This window comes from Dendrobates tinctorius, unplaced genomic scaffold (genome assembly GCF_039654945.1).
Source record: "Dendrobates tinctorius isolate UK_male_01 unplaced genomic scaffold, ASM3965494v1 ptg000384l, whole genome shotgun sequence".
NCBI lineage: Eukaryota > Metazoa > Chordata > Amphibia > Anura > Dendrobatidae > Dendrobates > Dendrobates tinctorius.
This window is the reverse complement of record NW_027362050.1, coordinates 2,441,380-2,458,328: the sequence shown is the minus strand read 5'-3', so window position 1 is coordinate 2,458,328 and position 16,949 is coordinate 2,441,380. Positions and strand designations below refer to the sequence as shown.

The 16,949-nt window shown below is 42.4% G+C and overlaps 1 protein-coding gene across 2 annotated transcripts in view; it reads left to right on the top strand.

Annotated features, from left to right (window-relative positions):
* The first annotated feature begins 347 nt into the window (after window positions 1-347).
* The window catches only part of LOC141076031 (cathepsin W-like), a 44,246-nt gene continuing 27,644 nt past the window's right edge, over window positions 348-16,949 (top strand). For both annotated transcript variants that reach the window (XM_073563286.1, XM_073563287.1), the window contains exons 1-4: window positions 348-458; window positions 590-644; window positions 11,017-11,130; window positions 15,264-15,406. In XM_073563286.1, coding sequence (XP_073419387.1) covers window positions 387-458; window positions 590-644; window positions 11,017-11,130; window positions 15,264-15,406 — 384 coding nt within the window. In that variant the 5' untranslated portion in view covers window positions 348-386. The remainder of the gene's footprint in view (window positions 459-589; window positions 645-11,016; window positions 11,131-15,263; window positions 15,407-16,949) is intronic.

The window sequence follows — 16,949 nt, the reverse complement described above, 5'->3', positions numbered from 1 at the left end:
TTCTAACCTAACAGATGCACGTGTTAAAACAGGCAAAAGAAGAGAAAGGTGATAAGGTGGCATCACAACCATTTTAGGCAGATTAAGATCATGTCCTTTCATTCAAACAGGCGGAGAATTCCAGGAAAAAAAAACTGTCAAATATGGTGCCCACCCATCTCCACCTTCAATGAATAATCAGAAAGTCAATTCATTTCCAAGAGATATGTTTTTTTGTATTTGTTATTTCACACTTTATTTACCGTAGTTGCCGCCCAATATTGACGATCTACAAGTCTTTTTTCATAGTTGTGGTTTCCTTCCCACATATAAATTCAGTTTTTGTAGGTTTCTCTTTTACTTGCTACATCTGAACAGTCATTGCAGCTGATACTTAATTCTTCGCGATGTATTTTCCATTCTCGTTACTCGCACCTTTGTGTGTTTTTATACACACAGTCTTAGGGAAAGCTGAACTGGTGATTGCTTCTTTACAAACATTTTTGTATACTTTTACCTTTTTATCATTCATAGCTTTTTCTCTCTTTCCTATCCAGAATCTATTTGACATTTATTACATTCTCATGCATCTTTTTTTCTTTTTAACCAGAAAGAGTTTGAAAAATTTACCAAGAGATATAATAAGGTTTACAAAAGTCCGGAAGGTAAGTATTTATCATGTTTCCCAATCATTTGTGTATTATGCTTAGTTTTTTTTCTTAAAGAGGGGGTTGGGTCAATTACAGGCAACAGAAAATCAAAAAGAAAGGAAATTCCAAAGGGATTTTAAAAAAAAAAAAAAACATCAAAAACTTTGCCAATAACTGGACATAGGTAAGGTTCAGTACGATATATGGAAAATTAAAAAAAAAAAAAATATTATATATATATATATATATATATATATATATATATATATATATATATATATATATATCTATATATATAAACATACACACACACACACACACACACACACACACACACACAAAAGACAAGGTACTTAAAAAGTGGGAAACCAAAAACATGGCAGTGGAAACCCACCGCATGCTATATAGAGGCACCCACCAGAGGTAATCTTTGCACTATTGTGATTCTATCATTTGACTTTTATTGCGTCAGTGTTTAGAAATGGTTTTATACCAAGCACTTTAACTATTGTCTGTTGATGCAAATTTATGAGTAGTATATTAGTCTATGTATTGCCTCTGTATAGCATGTGGTGGGTTTCCACTGCCATTTTTTTGGTTTCCCTCTTTTTAAGTACCTTGTCTTTGTTTTGATTATTTTGCTAATAAAATTTTGTATTTTTAATTACTTATGCTTCTCGTGTACATTTTTTTCTTTTTTGATTTTTTAGGGTTTTTTTCTTATATACAGGTGCTTCTCACAAAATTAGAATATCATCAAAAAGTTAATTAATTTCAATTCTTCATTACGACAGAAGTGAAACTCATTATATAGAGTCAGTACACACAGAGTGATCTATTTAAAGTGTTTATTTCTGTTAATGTTGATGATCCTGCCTTGCAGCCAATTAAAACCCCAAAGTCATTATCTCAGTAAATTAGAATACTTTATTACACCAGCTTGAAGAATGATTTTAAAATCTGAAATGTTGGCCTACTGAAATGTATGTTCAGTAAATGCACTCAATACTTGGTCAGGGCTCCTTTTGCATCAATGTGGCGTGGCATGGAGGCGATCAGCCTGTGGCACTGCTGAGGTGTTATGGAAGCCCAGGTTGCTTTGATAGCAGCCTTCAGCTCGTCTGCATTGTTGGGTCTGGTGTCTCTCATCTTCCTCTTGACAATTCTCCATAGATTCTCTATGGGGTTAAGGTCAGGCGAGTTTGCTGCCAATCAAGCACAGTGATACTGTTGTTTGTAAACCAGATATTGGTACTTTTGGCAGTGTGGACAGGTGCCAAGTCCTGCTGGAGAATTAAATTTCCATCTCCAAAAAGCTTGTCGGCAGAGGGAAGCATGAAGTGCTCTAAAATTTCCTGGTAGACGGCTGCGCTGACTTTGGTCTTGATAAAATACAGTGGACCTACACCAGCAGATGACATGGCTCCCCAAACCATCACTGATTGTGGAGACTTCACACTAGACCTCCAGCAGCTTGAATTGTGGCCTCTCCACTCTTCCTCCTGACTCTGGGACTTTGATTTCCAAACGAAATGCAAAATTTACTTTCATCTGAAAACAACACCTTGGACCACTGAGCAACAGTCCCGTTCTTATTCTCCTTGGCCCAGGTAAGACGCTTCTGGCGTTGTCTATTGATTATGAGTGGCCTGACACAAGGAATGCGACACTTGTAGCCCATGTACTGGATACATCTGTGTGTCGTGTGAAGCAATGACTCCAGCAGCAGTCCACTCCTTGTGAATCTCCCCCAAATTTCTCAATGGCCTTTTCTTAACTATCCGTTCAAGGCTGCGGTTATCCCGGTTGCTTGTGCACCTTTTTCTACAACACTTTTTCCTTCCACTCAACTTTCCATTAATATGCTGGGATACAGCACTCTGTGAAGAGCCAGCGTCTTTAGCAATGACCTTTTGTGGCTTAGTGACTGCCTTCTGGACATCTGTCAAGTCAGCAGTCTTCCCCATGATTGTGGAGCCTACTGAAACAGACTAAGGAACCTTTTTAAACGATTCAGAACCCTATGCAGGTGTTTTTTGCTATTTATTCTAATTTACTGTGATAATGACTTTCAGGTTTTCATTGGCTGTAAGCGATAATCATCAACATTAACAGAAATAAACACTTGAAATAGATCACTCTGTTTGTAATGACTCTATATAATATAGCAATCTCACTTTTTGTATTGAACAACTTAAATAAATGAACTTTTTGATGATATTCTAATTTTGTGAGAAGCATCTGTATGTTTTCCAGTGATTCTGAGATAGGTCTCTCTATGTTCTAGATATCAAAGCTTCGTTTTATAATTATCCCAATGTAAAAGTTCATTTAGCTTGTTATTCTCATTAACAAAATGTTTACAACATTGGTAACATTATGTCAATTGGCCAGGAATGTCCGTTGATGGTACAACATATTTTATTGAAAACAACATCATTCATATATCCATTTTTGAAATCCAAGAATGGACCGCGGTGAATGAGACTGCCACAGGTCTCTTGACCCAATCTGTCAAATTTGGGTCATGAAACCCGTGGTCAGTCTATGCGTTTTGGTCAGTATTTGGACCATGAAAAACCTTTGTATTAAACCGACCTTACATACTGGTGGCAAAAGACTGCAAAACTAGTTTAAATCTGAGCTTACACGAATGATTATCGCTAATGATTTAACCAATTTTTATAATGGCTGGAGAAGTTCAGATTAAAAAAAAAAAAATTTTGCAGCCAGAGCTCGTTTAGTCAAAACAGTGAGCTTGAACAATAACGTGGCAGGTGTGAAGAGTTGTGGCAAACCACATGTCAGGATCCCACAACACGAAAACTTGGGTCCTTTACCAGCTGCAAAAGAATACTTTCATTATTTTAACCCCTTCCCTCTGTTGCCAATTTTTGTTCTTTTGCATTTTTTTTTTTTAATTCCTACCCTTCTTTAAAAACTTTTTTTTTTTTTTTTAATATATGCATCTTCGGGTCTGTATGAGGGCTTGATTATTGTGAGATGAGTTGTTAAATGGCACCATTCATTTTAGCATTTAATATACTGCAAAAAAGATTCCCAAGTGTTGAAAAAAAACTACAATTCCACCATAGTCTTTTAGAGATTTGTTTGCGGTGAAAAAAAATATATATACCTTGCGCCATGCCGGTCAGGTTATTTTTATTGGTACCATTTTCAGATAAATAAAAAGCTTTGATCACTTTTCATTGAATTTGGCGGACAGGTGCTGAAAAACGGAAATTCTAAAGTTTAGATTTTTTTCCCATATTAGTTAAATAATGTAATATTTTGATAGATTAGGCTTTAACACCATATGGTTTTTTTTTTCTTTATTTTTGGATTGAGAAAAGGAGGGGGGCGATCTAAACATTCATTTAAATAATTTTTTTAATGTTTTTCTTTTTTTACTTCTCTTTTTTTTTTAGTCCTTTTAGCGCTCTTGTAACTGCAATCATTTGAAAATTAACTTAATAAACATGGGCTCAAGGACTAGATGCATAACTACTAATGATGAGTAGAGATGAGCGAATATATTCCTGACAATAGAAAGGTGACATCGACCCTACAAATATGAACCCCACTTGCCAGAATTGGCGCATCTAATAGATTTGCCTTTTCTGGGCAGCTGCGGGCTGCTATTTTTAGGCTGGGGGGGTCAATATCCATGGCCCCTTACCAGACTGAGAATACCAGCCCCCAGCTATCAGCTTTAGCAAAGCTGGTTGTCAATAATGGGGGGACCCCACACTGGTTTTTAAAAATTATTTATTTAATCCCTTCACGACCTCCGCCGTACTAGTACAGTGGAGGTAGTTTCCCTCCCTTTGATGTTGGCTCTGGCGTTGAGCCCACATCTTTCCTGGGACATGTCAGCTGTTTTGAACAGCTGACATGTGCCCGCAATCGCCGAGGGTGGAATCGCGATCCACCTGCGGCTATTAACCCATTAAATGCCGCTGACAGCGGCATTTAACATGTGCTTCTGGCCATCGGGCCAGAAATCCTCCGACCGGTGACCCTCGTCACGTGATCGCGGGTCACCGGTGTGTTGGTATGACAACCAGAGGTCTCCTGGAGACCTCTAAGGTTGTCAGTACCGGATTGCTAGGAGCACTACCCAGTGGTCTGATAAGATCATTGCCTGTATGTTGCAGAGTCGATCGGGCTATGGCAGACTCTAGTCTCCCACGCATGCTAAAACAGCTGACATGTCCCGGCTTTGATGCAGGCTCACCGCCAGAGCCCTCATCAAAGCGGGGGTACTGCCATTGGACGTACTATTCCGTCCAATGGCAGCAAGGTGTTAAATCACCCCCCTTTCACCCCATTCAAATTAAAACAATAAAAAAAAATCAAACATGCACATTTTTGGTATCGCTGCCTTCAGAATCGCCCAATCTGTCAATAAAACAAATAGGATTAACCAGATCGCTAAATGACGTAGTGTGAACAAAAGTCAAAAAGCCAGAATAACGTTTTTTTGGTTGCCGCAACATTGCATTAAAATGCAATAACGGGTGATCAAAACATCGTATCTACACCAAAATGGTATGAATAAAAACATCAGCTCAGCATTCAAAAAATAAGCCTGCACCCAATCCGAGATCACGAAAAATGGAGACGCTACGGCGCAATTTTTTTTTACTTTAACAAATCTTTGATTTTTTTCACCACTTAAATAAAAAAGAACCTAGACATGTTTGGTGTCTATAAACTCATAATGACCTGGAGAATCATAATGGCAGGTCAATTTTAGCATCTGGTAAACATGGTAAAAAAAAAATCCAAAACACCACTGTGGTATTTCACTTTTTTTTGCAATTTCACTGCACTTGGAAATGTTTTCCTGTTTTTGAATACATGGCATGGTAAAACCAATAGTGTTGGTCAAAAGTACAACTTATCCTGCAAAAAAAACAAGCCCTCACATGGCCATATTGAAGGAGAAATAAAAAGGTTATGGCTCTGGGAAAAAGGGGAGCAAAAACAGAAATGCAAAAATGAAAAAGGGCAGTCTTGAAGGGGTTAAATCATTAAAAAACAGCATGGGGACCCCTCTAGTTTTGATAACCAACCTTGATAACGCTGACAATTGCAGCCCCCAACTGTGATTTTTGTCTGGCTGGTTATCAAAAATAGGGGGGAACCCAGGTAGTTTTTTTTTTATTATTATTTATTTATAGCGCAGGAGCAGCTGATGAATACTCCCCATTATCCGCTCCTGCTCTCACTGTTCGGCAGCAGGTGTCAGATAATGGGAGCGGTTGTTCCATCAGCTGACACCAGTGACCGGAGGTAAGCTTTATACCTCTGATCACAGCTGAGCGCTCACACTGTCTTCTGAAAGCATGGGAACCGCAGCTCTGACCGGCGGGAATGATTTCCCCGACAATCAGAAGCGGTGTTTGCCGCGCTGTCATGCATATGACAGCGTGTCAAACACTGTATTGTCAGGCCCCGCCGTTCAAGTGAATGGGGTTTCAGTCCGCTCTGCTGGATGACAGGCTGTATGGACCCATCATGCAGCCTGCCATCTAGATGTAGTGAAGCTGACTGTGATGTCACATCATGCTGTCCTTGACTTTTCTGCAGCACATACGCTGCAAGAAAAGTCAGTCTGTGCATTTGCAGAGGTTTTTCACCATCCATTCAAGTCAATGCGTGAAAAACGGTGCAAAAACGCTGAAAAAAAGCTGAAAGAAGTGACATGCTCTATGTAAAAAAAACGCTGGTGACAAAAAAAATACAATGTGTGTGCTTGAGATTTCTGAAATCTCAGACTTTGCCGCCGGTACTGTAAAAAGCAGCTGAAAATTAGTATAAAAAAGCTGCAAAGACGCCCAGTGTGAACCCTAATACTGGGTCGAGTGCTATGCAAGGTTTTCACGCTTAGCACTTGCCCGTATTCTACAGTAGTGTGACGTGGGCCTTCATCAGCAGCTCCTGCGCTGTAAATAAATAACTAAAACAAAAAACCTGCGTGGGTTCCCCTGTATTTTTTATAAGCAGCCAGGCAAAACTCACAGCTGGGGGCTGTAACTCTCAGCTGTCAGCTTCAGCAAGGTTGGTTATCAAGAACAGAGGGGTCCCCACACCGTATTTTACCATTCTTGACAACCAGCCTTGCCAACGCAGACAGCTGGGGGCTGGTATTTTCAAGCTGGTAAGGGGCCAAAGATATAGGCCCCCTCAGGCTAAAAATAGCATCTCGTAGCTGCCCAGAAAAGGCACATCTATTAGATACGTCAATTCTGGGGCTTTGCCCGGCTCTTCTCACTTGCCCTGTAGCGGTGGCAAGTGGGGTTCTTATTTTTGTGGTTGATGTCACATTTGTATTGTCAGGTGACATCAAGCCCACGGATTACTAATGGAGAGGTGTCTATAAGACACAAATATATATATTTTCATCTTTTACATTTTACACATTACAAAAAGGAAAATAGGCAGATGAAAAAGTTTGGGCACCCTGCATGGTTAGTACCTAGTAGAACCCCCTTTTGAAAATATCACAGCTTGTAAACACTTCTTGTAGCCAGCCAAGAGTCCTTCAACTCTTGTTTGAGGGATTTTCATCCATTCTTTCTTGGAACATTCTTCCAGTTCTGTGAGATTCCTGGGTCATCTTGCATACACTGCTTTTCTGAGATCTAGCCACAGATTGTCAATGATATTCAGATCCTGGGACTGTGTGGGTCATTGTAAAACCTTCAGCTTGTGCCTTTTGAGGCAGTCTATTGTGGATTTTGATGAGTGTTTAGGATCATTATCCATTTGTAGAAGCCATCCTCTTTTCAACTTCAGCTTTTTTACAGATGGTTTATGCTTGTATCAAGAGTTTGTTGAAATTTCATTGAATCCAAGCTTCACCCTACCCGTGAAATGTTCCACATGTCTTTGACTGCAAGACAACCCCAAAGTGTGGTCGATCCACCCCCATATTTAATGTTTGGCAAGGTGTTCTTTTAATGAAATTCTGTGCCCTTTTTTTCAACACATACACCCTTGATCATTGTGGCCAAAATGTTTTATTTTAACTTCCTCGTTCCACAGGATTTGTTTTCAAAATGCATCAGGTTTGTTTAGATGTTTTTTCCATACTTCTCATGCTCAGTTTTATGGTAAGAATGCAGGAGAGGTTTTCTTTTGATGACTCTTCCGGAAAGGCCATATTTGTGCATGTGTCTCTGAACAGTAGAACAATGTACCACAACTGTGTCTGCTAAATCGTCCTGAAGGAGTTTTGCAGTCAAGCGGGGGGTTTTGATTTGCCTCGCTAGCAATCCTACAAGCACCTCTAACTGAAATTTTGTTTGGTCTTCCAGACCTTATCTTGACCTCTACTGTTCCTGTTAACTGCCATTTCTTAATTACATTTTGAACTGAGGAAAGGGCAACTTGAATATGTTTTGATATCTTTTCATGCTTGTGGGCCTCCACCAATTTCATTTTCAGAGTAATAGGCAGCTTCTTAGAAGAACCCATGGCTGCTGTTTTTTAAGCATAAAGGTTAGAGGAGGCTGTGGTTTTTATAAAGCTGGGAAATTTGCATCATCTGGCCTTTGCTAAAGATGATAGTGAACAAGCCATAACCCCAACACGCTAATTAAATTCTGAAACCTTGGTCAAAGGTATCTGAGCCCACAAATTTCCAAGACTGCCCAAACTTCTGCACTGGCACATTTTCCTATTTGCTATTTTTAAAATGTAAAAAAATGACATTTTTTGTGTAAAATATAAAGAAAATGTGTAATTTTAAACTTTAGGCCTTTCACAGATCATTTCCTCTTCAACTAGCTTAACTGTTCACAATAACAGTAATTTGACCAGTGGTGCCCAAACTTTTACATGCCACTGTAAATAAAGATGCAGCCAGAATAAAGTCCTTTCATAGAAATAAGACTAAACACAGTTTTCCTTTTTATTTAAAAATAACAAAACACAGTTATGCTCGCCAAACGCCTAATTCCACCAAAGCCTTCATGCTCCTGTAATAAAATTACTAAAATAAACAAACAACAATATACCATACCTGTCTGTCGTTCTGTCCCACGCCATAATCCATGTCTGGGGGATTAATAGTTTTCAACCTGGACGGTGCCAAGATGCGACCGTCCAGGCTGAGAACCACTGGTGAATGAGCTGCTGAGAGCGCAGCGCCTCAGTGACTAGCGGTGACGTCATCGAGGTTAACTCCGGTCACTGAGGCTGCATTCCCCAGCAGGGCTGAACTGCTGTGACCTCATCACTGTGGGAAAAAGTTAATCATGATGTCCCCGCATTTCAAGCTCAGTGACTTCACCGCAGATCAAGGAGAGAAGTTTTCATGGTGATCTGCTGTGAAGCCACTGTGCTTGAACATTAGGAGAGCATAACTGTTTGTTGTTTTTAAATATTAAATGAAATGGAAAACTGTTTAGTTTTATTTCTAATAAAGGACTTTATTCTGGCTGTGTCTTTATTTACAATACAGCTATAAGATTGAGTAGTGGATAGGTGTCTTATAGTCACTTCTCCATTACTAAGCCGTGGTCTTGAGGTCACCTGACAATGTAAAGGCAACATCAACCCCACAAATATGAACCCCACTTGCCACCGCTACAGGGCAAAGTGCCAGAATTGGCACATCTAATAGATGTGCCTTTTCTGGGCAGTTGCGAGCTGCCATTTCTTAGCTGGTGGGCAATATCCATGGCCCCTTACCAGCCTGAGAATAACAGCCCCCAGCTGTCTGCTTTAGCAAGGCTGGTTCTAAAAGTGGAGGGGACCAGACGACGATTTTTTAAATTATTTATTTAAATAATTAAAAATCTGGTGTGGGGACCTCTCAATTCTTGATAATTTGGTAATCAACCTTGTTGAAGCTGACAGCTGAGGGTTGCAGCCCAAAGCTGTGAGTTTTGAATGGTTGGTTATGAAAAATAGGGGGGAACCCACGCAGGTTTTTTAAAAAAAATTATTTACAGCATGAATACTCCCATCCGGCACTTCTCCTCACTGTTATTAGCGGCAGCAGGTGTCAGATGATGGGAGCTGCAGTCCCGTCATCTGACACCAGTGACCGGAGGTTAACTTTTTACCTCTGATCACGCTGCGCTCATGCTGTCTTCTGACAGCGTGGGAACTGCGGCACTTTGACTGACAGGGATGATTTCACTGCCGATCAGAATCGCTATGCCGGTGTTTCCCACGCTATCACACAGCTTGGGAAACACCAGCTTTTGTGCTGTGTTTGTTCGGCAAAATTCGGCGATTTAATCGATAATTAAATCGGAGAATATTGCAAATTTGGCGATTGTGTGCCGAACTGAACATTGAAATATTAGCTCATCGCTAGTGATGAGCGAACATGCGCTGATAAGGTGTTATCTGAGCATGCTCGTGTGCTAGTAGAGTATCTTCGACGTTCTTGAATAATATGTCAAAGTCCCCGCGGCTGTTTGATAGATGCAATACATGTAGGGATTGCTTAACACACAGCCGCGAGACATGCAGCTGTGGGGACTCAAACATATCTTTCGTGCATGCTGTAAACACTTGGTTAGCACACAAGCATGCTCAGATAACACCTTATCCCAGCACTTTCGCTCATCATCACTAATGTCTTCCACTTTTCTGTAGATTATATTGCTAAACCATCGTTAGGATTCTTCACACTAATGGATTTTCAAACATCATAGCCATCTCGGAGAGCAGTATTTCCCAAACTCTAGTTCTTATGGCCAAACTTGGACTGGCCCACAGGAGAACAGGAGAATCCTCAGGTGGGCCACCACCCTCTTACATGAACAGTACTTGGCACTATATACTTGAATCACTCTATACAAACAAACGCAACATCTTATTCATTTAACAATCTACCCAGTTTGTTCTTATATATATTTATGATTGAGGATAATGTAACATTTGCATGTAGTTGTAAAGTGGGGCCTCTGAGTTTGACACTTGTGGGCCCTTGGCACCCCAGTCAGACACTGCTTACAGACTCCCAACGGATCATTTTTTTCAGGATTTCCTTAGTATTGCACATAGGGAAGAACTTGTGGCAATTTCTGACGAATAACTCCATCACCTGTGCAATACAAAGGGAATCCTAAAAACATGACCTGTTGGGGCCGTGAGGACTGGAGTTTGGGAAACACTGCTCTAGAGGAACAAGTTATTTGGAAAAGTGGTGGAGACATGCCAACAGTATACACAGGGAGTATTCCCCAATATAATAATATGAACCCAGATACATCCAGTAATCATCCATCTGAAAAGGATCCAGTAAGCAAAAAAAAAAAAAAAAAATGGATGATTCAAATTGGAAGAAAAACAAACGTCTATGTAATGGATCATACTGGACATGTGAATTCAGCCTGACTATTATATTATATCTCTGCAGAATATCGATACAGATTGTCCGTTTTTACCACAAATTTAAAAGCTGCTCGTCACCTACAGAAAGAGGAACTGGGAACAGCAAAATATGGGGTCACCAAATTCAGTGACCTTACAGGTAAATCATCATTTGTGAAATTAACCTTTAAGAGGGTTACTTTAGGGAAGGACATTGAACGTTTAAGTATTAGAATAAATGTCTTTCCCTAAACCACCTCTTTAACCCCTTTTTTGCAACCTTTTTTTCCCTTTGCTCCCAAGAGCCAAAATGTTTTAATTTTTCCATCAACACAGCAGTAACCTAATAATGTACTGAGAAATGGGGGGGAAAAATAAATCCAACTAGGATGAAATTGTGAAAAACAATACAATTCCGCAATTGCTTTGTGGTTTTAGGACATTCATTGTGCAGTATAAATGACCTGGTAACTTACCGTATATACTCTAGTATAAGCCGACCTGAGCATAAGCACCTAATTTTGCCATAGAAAACTGGCTAAGACATTAACTCGAGTATAAGCCGGGTATGCATTGTCCCCTTATCCCTATCCTGGTGTGCATGGCTTCCCTCGTCCTGTCCTGTTATGTGTGGCCCCCCTGTTGTATGCATGACTTCACAGTCCCGCATGGCTCACATCCTCCCCCCCACATGGCTCACAATCCCATCCTAATCACCCTCCTCGTGCATCCCTGCATCTCTGTCTCAGCGCCGGCAGCTTCTTCCCGTGTTCAGCGGTCACGCGGTACGGATTCATACGACTTGTATGCGCTTAATATTTTTCAAAACTTTTTATTTTTAATACAGCTATTTTGTTAAGTTACACCATGTAGACTTTCTGCTCTGTCGGCCCCTGCATGTAATCTGCACATAATAACAATAATACCTACTTCTCCACTCCTTTACAGCAAATTGCAATTATTTTTGAGTCCAAATTCAGGAAAAAAAAAATCAGTTAAACTGGAGCCAAGAGATCTTACTAGTGATGAGCGAGCGTGCTGGTGTAAGAGTACGAGCAGGAACGCGGGATGCAGTGACGGGACGCAGGCAGAGCAAGGGTTAACAGGTTTATTTACAGGAGAAAATACTCCACGCAAGGGAGGTAAAGAGTTAAACGGTATTAAAGGCACAGTACAATACAACAGCTCAAATCAAGACAATTAGGTAGCAAGAGTATCTGGAAGTCCTATAACAGCAGCTCCTGCTGCGAACTCAATTGCGCCGCAACGGCTGGCGCGGTGTCCTCTCTAGTAAGGTCAGGTAGATGACAATACCCCGTCTTCTGGTAACAGTGGTCGCTTTCCGGTACCTTCCACTGCCCCTTGTCCATATACTGCTGTGGCTATTAAAGGCACGGGCCACAGACTGGTACAAGTTCAACGTGGCTCCTTAACTGTCTTAACCGATGTAGTGAGGTCACAAAGGTCAGGACAACTATTCTGTGTCCGCGTCAGGGTATGAGTGTCAGCCCTATGTGAGCTCTCTTAGGCTATTTGCACACATAGATTTTGGTCCTGCGGATTTCTCCGCGCAGATTTCTAAAAATCCGCAGGTAAAATATCAGGTCACAAGACCTGCAGTTTACCTGCGGATTAGCCTGCGGTTTCACACCTCTACAATGGAGAAGGTGTGAAACCGCAGCGGAATCCTCACAAAGAATTGACATGCTGTGGATTTGAACCTGCAGCAAATCCGCAGCATGTGCACAGTGTTTTTCAGTACTGTACAACACAGCAGAAACTGCTGCAGACCCTGAAAGGCTGCAGATCTGCAGCAGAATCCGCACCGTGTGCACATAGCCTTAGGCAGCGCATGTGCGGTACTCACTGTCAGGTCGTGTACGACACCTGGTACTCTCCGGCTGTCACTGGACACACACACCGAACATCCCGCTCTCCCTGGTCCCCGCTGTTGGCGGCGGGCGACGCTCGTCTGCATAGCGCTGGTACTCCCGGCTGGAGCACCCCTCTCTTGGTCTGCTGCGACACCCGGCTCGGCTCCGCTGTTATGAATGAGTCACCGTAGGAGGCAAAAACAGAAATGCTAGCTAAGTCCAGAAAACCAGAGAAGTTGGCAGCTATCGGATTGCAGACCCCTGAACCTATCAACACAACTAGCAGTAGCCGTGGGGGGTTCCTACGATGCCCTAGACCCCTCGATCACAGCCGGAGGACTATATAGCCTAAAGACAGAGAGAAATCTAAACTGCCCCAGAGCAGACCCCAAAGCAAAAGGCAGCCCCCAACATATGACGGTAAAGCAAGAAGAAAGAACACTAACACAGACAGAAAGATAGACTGAGCAAAGACGGGGCCCAAGCTAACTAGATAGGAAAGGACAGGAAGGCTGCTGTCTGCTAGCCGTGAAAAACCCTATGAAAATAAGAGCCAACAGACTGACAGTGAAAAAGGCCCTGAAGACGCTAGGCTTCAAAAGACTATGTCAGTACTCAGGAATATTCTGAAGACAGAGCAACCGGCAAAAGGAGATTCAGCTCACCCCAGCAGGGAATGGCAGAATCCAGAAAAGCAAGGCAAACAAAAACAAAACACAAATGCTAAAAGGCAAAGCAGAAAACTTAGCTTTAGAGGAGCAGGAATCAGACTGGTCTCCTAGAAGTCCACAGAGAAATCACCCGCAGGGCAGAAGGGCGTCGGCAGCCTTATATCCAGTCCGTGACTCCACTCAGCCAGTCATCATCATTAGGCTCAGGTGCCTGATAATCAGGCTCATTACCTTCCTTTACCAGAATAGGGAGTTTACCAGACCTCAGTGACGAAGGGGAAAATGAACTCACAACACTCCGCTCTGGGTGCACGGCTCTGCACTTTATGGCTTTCACTGCTGGCACGGCTCTGCTCTGCTGACATGGCTCTCTCTGTTAGAACAGCTTTGTTCTGGACTTCTCTCTCTGCTGACACAACTCTGCTCTGCAGACAATGGGGGCTCCTTCCATACAGCCCGTCGCCAAGTCAGTCCTCTTAGGCGGGGGATGCAGAGTGCGCTGCTCACCTCTCTGCACGCTGCTCTCTGCGCTGTTCCCCACCGGCGCCAGACTGCAGTCCTTCACACGCTTTTTCCTTTTATTCCCCTGCTGCTACGCGCCCTTTTCTCGCTCTCCCCGCCCCCTCCTGTCAACAGGAAGCTTCGTCTCCCTAGGGCTTCCCCCAGGCTTCAGGGGAAGGTCTGCCCCTCTCAGGCTTCCCCCTGGGAACAGAGGATGCAGCCGTTTCAATTCCGGACCCGGCATGCAGGTACCTGCGGTCCGGTCTCTCCTTACACTGGGATAAGGTGTTATCTGAGCATGCTCGGGTGATAACCAAGTGTCCCCGGCGTGCTAGATTACTATGTTTGAGTCCCCGCTGCGGCATGTGTTGCAGCTGTTCGACAATTGCAACACATGCAGGGAATGCCTGTTTGTTAGACCATCCCTGCGAGTGTTTTGACTGTCGAAGAGCTGCAAGAAATGCAGTCCTTGGGAACTTGAACATATTTTTCGAGCACGCAGAAGTCACTTGGTAAGCACATGAGCATGCTCAGGTAACTAATACCCTATGTCAGCATGTCTACTCACCACTACTTAGTACTACTAGCTGCAGAGCAGAATGTGATATCTGTGAAACAGACATTGATTTGGCCACTTCTGTACACCCCAGTATTGGGCAGTCACTTTTGTCTTTCGCCTTGCAAACTTGTTTTCAGAGTAAAATCGTCACCAGGTTTTTGCTAACTCATCTAAGAGTTACATGATGTTGGGGCAGAGATCCCAATTTCAGTGTTGCGTCACTTGCTGAGCTGCTTGCTGCATTTTGATAAAATCAGTTTTATCTGCTGCAAATCTACAAATTCTCTGAATGCTGAGCTGCGTATGACCCCGCCCACATCACTGATTGGCAGCTTTCTGTGTATGCTGTGAGCAATCTGCTAATCACGGTTGGGGGCGTGGCTATACAAAGCTTTTGAGTATGGAGTCTTATAGTGATAATCTCCTGCTGATAAAATTGTTATTTTATGAAAACTGCAGCAAGCAGCCCAGTAAGTGACAAATCACTGGAATTGAGATCTCTGTCTCTACATCGTACTGCTCTCAGATTAGATGGTACAAACTTGGTGACAGATTCCCATTAAGAAACAAGAGGGAAGCATCTGCTAATTATCTTACATGAATCTAGAAACATCATTGAAATTTTGCCCAGAATGTCTTACAACTTGTGACGTCTCCATTTTTACTTAAATTGTCTTTGTGTGTTTAGATGAAGAATTCACAAGAAATACTTTGACTTACGTTGATGCCCTTCCTTCAAATAATGTGAAGCATCTGAAGGTAGAGTCTACACCAGTTTATGAATCTTGTGACTGGCGCAAGGCAGGGGTCATTTCAAAAGCCAAAAATCAGGTAAGAGATCGACACGATCTTAAATATTAAATTATATTATTAGGAATTATGGAATTGCTTTACAATTAGTGTTCTACTAATACTTATCTACACTGATTCTTTAATGGCATTAACAATTTAATTAAAAGGAGAGTGACCCAGGAGAAATCACATTCTGATTCGGTTTTCCTAGTACCCTATATACTCGAATATAAGCCGACCCGAGTATAAGCCGAGGCACCTAATTTTGCCACGGAAGACTGGGTAAGCTTATTGACTCGAGTATAAGCCAGGTATGCATTGTCCTCTCATCCCTATCCTAGTGTGCGTGGTTCCCCCCGTCCTGTCCTATGTGTGGCTCCCCCGCTGTATGCATGGCTCACACCCTCCCCACATGGCTCACAACCCCCCCTCCAATTGCTCACAACCCCTCATGGCTCACCCCCCCATCCTACTCACCGTCTTTGCGCGTCCCTGCATCTCTGTCCCAGTGCCGGCAGCGGCTTCTTCTGTTCAGCGATCACGTGGTACCGCTCATTAAGGTAATGAATATGCTCTCCACGCCTATGGAAGTGGAGAAGCGTGCATATTCATTACCTTAATGAGCTGTACCACGTGATCGCTGAACACAGGAAGGAGATGCCCGCACTGGGACAGAGATGCAGGGACTAAGATCCAGTGACGGAGGGTGAGTATTTGTGTCTTCTGGAAGCCCCCTCCCCCGCAGGCTTTCTGGACAATGACTCGTGTATGAGCCGAGGGGGGTGTTTTCAGCACAAAAAAAGTGCTGAAAATCTCGGCTTATACACGAGTATATACGGTACTTTCCACAATACAGGGGATATACGGGGATATTCTTTTGCAAAACCTGTTTCAGTCTGTCAGTGATTTGAGAGTGGGACAGAGGTTCACCTTCCAACAAGGCAATGACTCAAATCATTCTGCTAAATCAACACTTGAGTGGTTTAAGGGGAAACGTGTAAATGTTCTAGAGTGGCCTAGTCAAAGCCCAGACCTTAATCTAATTAAGAATCTGTGGTCAAACTTGAAGATTGTTGTTCACCAGAGGAAACCACCAAACTTGAAGGAGGAGCTGGAGCAGTTTTGCCTTGGGGACTGGTAAAAATCCCAGTGGAAATCTCGTAGAAACTTATGCACAGCGGGTTGCAGCAGAAGGAGGCTCTACAAAGTACTGACTTTAGGGGGGTGACTAGTTTTGCACACTGAAGTTTTCAGTTATCTTGTCCTATTTGTTGTTTACTTCACAATAAAGAAAAACAAATGTCCACCGTTGTAGGCATGTTCTTACATGAACTGATGCAAACACCCTAAAAAAAAAACAACTGTGAAAAATCAAGATTGTGATGTAGAAAACACGAAAAATGTCAAGCGGGGGGGTGAATACTTTAGTAAGCCACTGTACATCGAGAAATTGACTTCTGGTTCACACATAAACAGACCCTTGTGTGTTCCGGTTAGTCCGTTTGCAGGGGACTGGAGCAGTGCTGGAAACCGGAGAAGACGGACATCGGTAAGTATTTCAATCCGCTTATACATCAGTACA